This window comes from Nelumbo nucifera, chromosome 6 (genome assembly GCF_055504915.1).
Source record: "Nelumbo nucifera cultivar China Antique chromosome 6, China Antique-T2T, whole genome shotgun sequence".
NCBI lineage: Eukaryota > Viridiplantae > Streptophyta > Magnoliopsida > Proteales > Nelumbonaceae > Nelumbo > Nelumbo nucifera.
The window spans coordinates 1,080,608-1,088,816 of NC_142654.1; the positions used below are offsets into that span (position 1 = coordinate 1,080,608).

Below are 8,209 nucleotides of genomic sequence, written 5' to 3' on the forward strand. Positions count from 1 at the left end.
ATTCGGTTTTGTACTTAACATGTTTACAGGAGTGAATTGTCGAGTCTTCGGCAAAACTTAACCTTCCCTAGATCCGGTCTGGGCTGCGTAGGACTCCAGCTAAATATCGGTGTCATGGAGATTGAGCGCCTAGGCGCGGACATGAATTTGAAAATTAAATCAATTTTAGGTAAGAGATTGGATGGGTTTGGTTGTGGTTGATGATGTGTGATCTGGCAGCTCCCTGATGGAATTTGGCTTGGATGCCGAGCTAGTTAGTTCGTCGGGTCAACATGTAAACAGACAGTGTCAGAGTGCCCAAGTTACTTTACCTAGGGTGGGCACTCCGATGCTTAAGCCAACGAATTGGAGATTTTTGAGAGAATTAGAGAGCTGTGAGAACTAAATTGCGCATAACTTCTGAGGTTAGAAATGAGACCTTTATATAGGCGTTATTTGGCATGGTCTTCACACACCATGTCCAAGATCTCCGGGAAGACATGGCTAATTGGTCCAAAGTCCTCGAAGGTAGTGACGCACGTAGAGTAGGCTTTATGCCTTATTCGGTTTTCTTTGGAAAATTCGGTGCAGGAATTGACTTCCGAAAGACCAGGGAGTGATGGGATGCACGCAGAGGAGGTCAGTGAGTATGTCTCGTAGGTTGCCACGTAGACTTCAATCGGGTCAACAAGTCCATGTGGAGGTCGCTCCTCACATCGAAGTCACTTGGACCAGTAACGATAAGGTACCACAGGTCGGCCCTAGATGAGGTGTTGCTAGCCACACTGTCGAGTTGTCCAAATTGTGTATAACATCACTAATTGGGATTTCATCATTTTGATTAAAACAAATCATTACCTTCAAGGTGTCGAGATATCATCCTATTGTTTTAAAAAGCAACGTGTCATTATGTTAATAGGGGGCCAAATCTGCCCTCATTAGTGATTAATACAAAGAGAAGATTTAAAAAATAATAATTTTGATTAAAAATAACTACACTTGAGAGGAGGTTTCAACAATTTACTTTTTTTTTTTGTATCACTATGGAAATGTTGGAGCATGAAGGCAAGCGTTTATTGCGATCACAATTAATCGAAATGAAGATAATTACAACTAGATGTTTGAAAATGCATGCACAAAACTAATATCTTTGCATTAGCGGTGTTGGAAGGTTTACATCTGGCCCAGATCCTTGAATATGACTAGCGACTGTCGTCAGCTGGTGGGGACGTTTAATTCTGCTTCTAAGAACTGAATTGGGATTCGTTGGTCGCTGGACTGCCATCGCGTTCAGCTAATCCTTACTCCTAAGAACTGCCCCCAGTGACCTACTTTATCAAAGATATACTCGCTGAGTTTTAACTCCTTCGATTTCTCTGGGGCGTATAGAATTGGCCAAGTGCATCTTGGAAGCAAGTCAATAAAATTTAAAATTAATCAAACAAGTAAATGAATGGAAAAAAAAAAAAATATTTACGTGGAGTTTATTTAACCACGTGTTAAAAATAAAAACAAATGGATGATATCCGACGCTTCCGAGCCAAGGTGAACGAATTTATTTATTTATTTAATAACATGGTGTTTATTTATTTTTAACCACGTGATAAAAATAAATAAATGAAAAAAAGACGAATGATTTGCTTTGGGGACACTGCATTCAGGCGGGATCTGTCTTCACTCCTCACAGACACATCAACCGTGCATTGAGAACATTGTGCGTGTAAGACGCCTGTGAGACGCAAGGTGTGAGAAGCAGTTTCAGTCTCCATCAAATCAATTCACCCGCACAGCCGTGCTGAAAAAAAACTCCGTAAATTTGACTTTTACCATCAACACTCCGCACCAACTTCTCTTAGTCTACTAATAACCCTATAAACCGCTTCCTACCCGTAGATTTAACATCGATCCACGGACAGATTCATTGCATCTGTTCTGCAAACTTAAGATTTTTAGATGTAGACTGAACGGTAAAAACCCCAAAAAGAAAAAATGTACGCCAATAACTTCCCCGCACATCTCCCACATAAAAAAAAAAAAAAAAATTGTACACTTGTCATCAACTCATCATCAATCAATCTCTACCAGCTGTTAAGTTTAAGAACCCATAGAGCCAGCCTTTGCATCTTCACCTCACTGGGGCAGTCTTTCACTCCTCTCCTCTCTTAGTCCCAAAATGGCCGGCATTAAGGAATCATTTTCCGGAATTTCAGATTCCGGCAGTCGTATTTCCATCTCAAACAAGAAGAAGAAAATCTTCCTCTTTCTCATCGCTTCCTTTCTCCTTGTTGCCTCCGTTATCGGCATCGTCGCCGGTGTCGCATCACGAAAAAACTCCAGCAAAATACCCTCCTCAGCCCATGCCATCCTCAAATCCTCGTGCAGCAGTACCTTATACCCCGACCTTTGCTACTCAGCCATCGCCACTGTCCCCGGTGCAGCTGACAACCTATCAACCCAAAAAGACGTAATTGAGATCTCTCTGAACATTACCACCACAGCCGTTGAGCATAACTACTTCACCATAAAAAAGCTCCTCGCTCACGAGAAACTGACCGAACGTGAAAAGACAGCCCTCCATGACTGTCTTGAGATGGTCGACGAAACCCTCGACGAGCTGCACGAGACAGCGGAAGACCTCAAACAGTACCCTAACAAGAAGTCCTTAGACGAACACGCAGAGGACCTCAAGATACTCCTCAGCGCCGCCATGACCAATCAAGACACCTGCATTGATGGCTTCTCGCATGAGCAGGCTGACAAGGAAGTAAGGAACGCTTTGTTAAAGGGTCAAGAACATGTGTACCACATGTGTAGCAACGCATTGGCCATGATCAAGAACATGACGGACACTGACATGGCCGAGGAAAAGCTGAAGATGGGGAGAAAGCTTGGGGAGAGTACTGGAGAGATAGATGGGTTCCCGGGGTGGTTGTCGGCGGGAGACCGGAGGCTGTTGCAGGCGTCGACGGTGACGCCGGATGTTACGGTGGCTTCTGATGGGAGTGGGAATTATAAGACGGTGTCGGAGGCAGTGGCTGCGGCGCCGATTAATAGTAATAAGAGGTATATAATAAGGATAAAGGCAGGAGTTTATAAGGAGAATGTGGATGTGTCGAAGAAGAAGAAGAATATAATGTTTGTGGGAGATGGGAGGAAGAACACTATCATTACAGGGAGCCGGAACGTTGTGGATGGGAGCACTACCTTCCACTCCGCTACTGTCGGTCAGTAAAATCCTTACCTTTCTGCTTTTTTATTTAATTAAATTAACTTCTGCGCGCTTTCTGTTCCGGACCGGACATACTGACATAGTATAGTCGCGTCTCGGCTCATTTTTTAATGATCTCTGGCATCGGGAGACTAAAGACGCACAGACTGAAAAACCCAAGCGAGTGAACTGCGAACCTAATCAAATGAGCTCGGGAAGGGTAAATGGTAATAGAAATCTGAGGGCCCGTTTGGTTCGAGGGAACAGCGGTCTGGAATCGAAATTCGAAGGGGCCGCTCTGATTTTAACTGTTTAGTTGGGCAGAGACGCAGAGTCGAAATCTCATTCCTTTTTTTATAGAAGGGTATTTTCAGGTTCATTCGAGGGAATTGTCGGTCGTTCCCTATCTCTTCGCTCGGGAATAAAATCCCATTCCATCTGATTTTAATATTCATTCTCATTTCTGTCTAAACCAAGCATTTAAGCACGGCACGGATGCCTTGGATTTCTCCTGTTTAAGCATCCGATATCTGTCGAGCACGGTTGTTTTGGGATCTTGTGGTGTCTCGTATGATCTACCACTTTTTCGGTATTTTCATTCTTTCTATTTCATCTCTTCTTTAGATTAAAAATGAAAAAGAAAACATGGTTGTGTCATGTGTGTCTGTATCTGTTTGGAACTAGATGTAAAATAGGCTAAACTCAATGAAAGGATGGAGGATTAGGCCAAATTTGGGAAAAAGAATATAATGGGGCCAAGTAAAATGTGCTTTTTGCGTGCTGTTGCTGGTTTCGATTTGTTAGGCACGAGATGAGATGCCACATAAAAGTCTAAAGGGGAGTTGGCCTCAACTGGGTTTGAGTCGATTGACTGGTTTTAGTGTTTTTGGGGTTGGGCGAGTCGAGTCCTACAATCCTACCTTATTTCGACGACCATTCCATTCTGGTCTTCTGGGTGCTCCTGTCCTGGAGTTCGGGGGATACAGGAGCCGTAGATGGGTTTGGTGGGCCTATAATAAACGTGTCGTCCTGTTTATCTTTACGAGTGAGTCAAGGAGATGGGTCACGATTGTCGGTACTAGAAGAATTTGATGCGTGGAACACTTGGCAATTATTGGGACCAAATTAAGTCACTAAGACCTAACTTGTGTTGTGTCTAATGGCGAAGAATTTGCCTTTGCCGTGCTTGTTATGTTTTCCTTGAAAGATTGTTAATAAGAGTAGTTTTTTTTGTCTTTGTTCCCATTTTCTTTGGCTACTATATATTGCCAAGATTCAACTAGGATAAAAAAAAAAAGGACCAATAGATTCAACTAAGATTCAACTAGTACTCACTGGATAAGACGATTTCTATTCAGGACCAATAGATTATAAAAAAAAAAAAAGGTGTCAACATTGTTCAAGATCACAATTGTAATGGATTTTTGCTGAAAGGAAAGAAAGAAAAACCAAGATATGAGCAATGCTTATAAGAAGACAAACTTGGATAGGCCCTCACTATCCAAACAAGTTGTCTGTAGGTAGGTGTAGGGTGAAAGAAATCCAAGAATTAATGATACAAATCGGGGTTTGGTTGCAGTTGATTTTGTTAACCATCCACAGTTCCATACCACAAATGGGTGTTCATCCATTCAATTAAACTTGCCACCCTTTTCTCTCTTGCACTTGTTTGGTTACTTAACAGAAAGGAGAATAGTACTAGATCTGTTCATCATAGGCATAGGATTAGGGATAGGATTAACACAACATGAATGGAAGAGCCACGTATCTTACAAGAGGTACAGCAACTCGAGAAAGAAAGAACAAAACAAAAAAAAAAAAAAGGATTTTTACCTTTCAGTCCACCTTAGAATTATTCTGAGGAAATTGAAGGCATGAGCATAAAAGTGCCACGTTTCTTATTTTATGCCACAATGTGTATATATTTTCCTTGTCCTTTTTTATCTCCTATTTTCTCCCGTTGCCCTCAATTTCTTCATACTCGATCTCTATGAGAAAAATTTCGCTCCCGTAGATGGACACGTAGTCCGTCAATTTGAATTGTAACTTTTCCGGTTTCGACTAGAAACCGGCCGGAACTGCTTTGACTATATATCGGTTTTTTGTGTTTAAGGTTGGTGACTGATAACATGATGAGATTATATTGGTGTTAATTGGAATGAATGGTGAGGGATGATGCATTTTGCAGCTGCGGTTGGAGAAGGGTTCCTCGCTCGGGATATAACATTTCAAAACACAGCGGGGCCATCAAAGCACCAGGCCGTGGCCCTCCGAGTTGGGTCAGACAAATCCGCATTCTACCGCTGTGACATGCTGGCCTACCAAGACACACTGTACGTGCACTCCCTCCGTCAATTCTATGTGGATTGTCTGATTGTAGGCACCGTGGACTTCATCTTCGGCAATGCAGCAGCAGTGTTCCAGAACTGTGACATCCATGCCCGTCGCCCCAATTCTGGACAAAAGAACATGCTGACGGCCCAAGGCCGAGACGACCCAAACCAAAACACTGGCATCGTAATACAAAATTGTAGGATCGCTGCAACCTCCGATCTACAAGCAGTTAAGAGTAGTTTCCCAACTTATCTGGGTAGGCCATGGAAGGAATACTCCAGGACTGTAATCATGCAGTCCACCATTAGCGATGTCATTCATCCCGCCGGCTGGCACGAGTGGAGTGGTAACTTTGCACTCACCACATTGTATTATGCCGAGTACCAGAACACTGGACCGGGAGCTGCAACTGCCAATCGAGTTTCGTGGAAAGGCTACAAGGTGATTACAAGTGCAACCGAGGCTCTTCGATTTACAGTAAGCAACTTCATTGCAGGTGGCAGTTGGTTAGGCTCCACCGGCTTTCCCTTTTCTTCCGGTCTTTGATTCTCGTTTTTATCTCTCTACATCTCCATCAACACTTTTTTTCTACCAGCTGTGTCAAGTTTTTCATTATATATTGTATCGATCGATTACTCTTATTAGTATCACAATCTCCATCGGTTTCTTCGCTTTCTTTTATTTCCTGTTCGATTACAACTACAGAAGTACAGAACTACTGTTGTGTGAATATAATATAATTTTTATTTTATTTAAAAATGAACTTAAATTGCACGTGATACTATAACTATAAGTGGGCTGAAAAAGAAAAAAAGTTGGTTATTCTATTTGTGGCATGGGTTGAAATCTTGGAATCAGTTTCTTTATATGTGCTAAGAAAGACTTCCTAAATCCCGCATTGATGGAAGGAGCTTCGTGCATTGGGCTGCTCTATGATTTTATGCCCTCATGATGTCCGGATGTGTGTAGAGTGAGTACATATATTAAAATAAAGTTATTTAATTAAGAATTATTTTAAGGAATGTATACAAGAAACAAATGAGTTAATTACCTTTGAACCTTGATATCAGGACCAATGAGGCAATGAATAGGTTATACATAACTAATTTTTCTATTTTTAAGAGCATGAAAATTTTGACTAATTTTTATGCATCGAAAGATAGAGAAACAAATGAGTTGTACAGTAGATTAATTGTGTATACTCTGAGGCATGCTTTTGTCATTTGTGTGTATTATTGTCATTTCGCTTTTGTGACATTATTCATTCTTGAATAAGATAAATTGTTTACGTTATTTGAGGCATCTCTGCAACCTTAGAGTCAGGAACCTGAGGAAAATTTCTTTTTTCTTTTATCCTTTCGTGTTAATACAAGGAAGAAGCCAAGAACATACTGCATCATACAGGCCGGGAGAGCTTCCTACATGATTCCCCTATTTCTACCATGTGGATGTACTATATATGGCTGATCAAAACTATCACCAAACTTTGAAGGAAACAAAAAAAAAAAAACAGGGGATCTACTGCATTCTCTTTATGTTTGAGAGCAGCTTGTTTTGACAAATGACAATAACACCTGTGAGCCAATCACGTGTGGTTAATGCAGCCTAGAAGCTCTCTCTCTCCCCCTATATATATATATAAGTAAATAACAAAATAAAGTGCATTATAGTCTGATTTGGTAACCTGATAATTTGCTGAAATTAGTTTTTGATAGTACCCGACCTTTGAGGTGGGACATTTGGCATAATCTAATAAAATTTGAAAGAATTGATTTTGTCCTGGGTTTATAACAAATGAACCCTAATATTTACTAACTAAAATGTTTTCATAATAATTTCTGCATTTTATTAGATATAGCGTGTGTTTTATTTAGTGAGCGTTTATTAAAATGCTGCTTTGTCATTGTCAAATCATTATTTTTCCTATCATATTCATTTGTGTATATTGACATTCATAAAAGCGGGTTTTGCTTTATGTGTGCACCAACCATTAGGGAAATTTCATATTAACACTTCTCCTAAGGTTGAGCGTTTATTCACTGTTCTGTTGGTGTGGCACCTAGTGACGCCTAGTTGTCTATAAACAGTTTGTCAAGTACTTTTCTTGGTTTTGAAAGACAAATAAAATACAAATGTTTACGAATTATAAAAATAGTTTTAATAAAAAAGATTTATACACGCCACCATGATTGATTTAATTTGATATTAACACTCTATGATTGATTTAATTTGATATTAACACTCTACGATTGATCTAATTTGATATGAACGCACCATGACACTAGATTTAATTTGATATAAACACACCCTATGGGGGGACCTCTCACCCTTTAACTTGGTTCCGCCCCTGCGGCTTTCATGAATCAATATTTGAGATTTAATCATCTATAACTATAACTGAATTGGGATAGGTATTACAATGTCCATGCCTATTGCCTTGTAAGGTCTAATTCAATCTGGGCCTCCTCCAACCTTTCCAATCGTAGGTCTCAATCCCAATTAGGGGTGGATTCGAGTCGAGCCAAATACTTGGTTATTCAAGCTTGGCTTGCTGAAATTATGTAAGGCTTGAGTTCGGTTTGGTTCAAAATTTGCAAGTCCGAGTTCGACTCGAGATCAATTACAAGTTTTTTTTTCTAAAAATAAAAATAATACATATAAAAATATTTTTTATTTAAAATTAAGAAT

The 8,209-nt window shown here is 40.3% G+C and overlaps 1 protein-coding gene across 1 annotated transcript; it reads left to right on the forward strand.

Moving 5' to 3' along the window:
• The first annotated feature begins 1,517 nt into the window (after nt 1-1,517).
• On the forward strand, nt 1,518-6,280 carry LOC104609247 (pectinesterase). Its single transcript, XM_010275499.3, has 2 exons — nt 1,518-3,203; nt 5,376-6,280. The coding sequence occupies exons 1-2, from the start codon at nt 2,153-2,155 to the stop codon at nt 6,065-6,067; spliced, it is 1,743 nt and encodes a 580-aa protein (XP_010273801.1). The 5' UTR covers nt 1,518-2,152; the 3' UTR covers nt 6,068-6,280.
• Nucleotides 6,281-8,209: the final 1,929 nt, after the last annotated feature.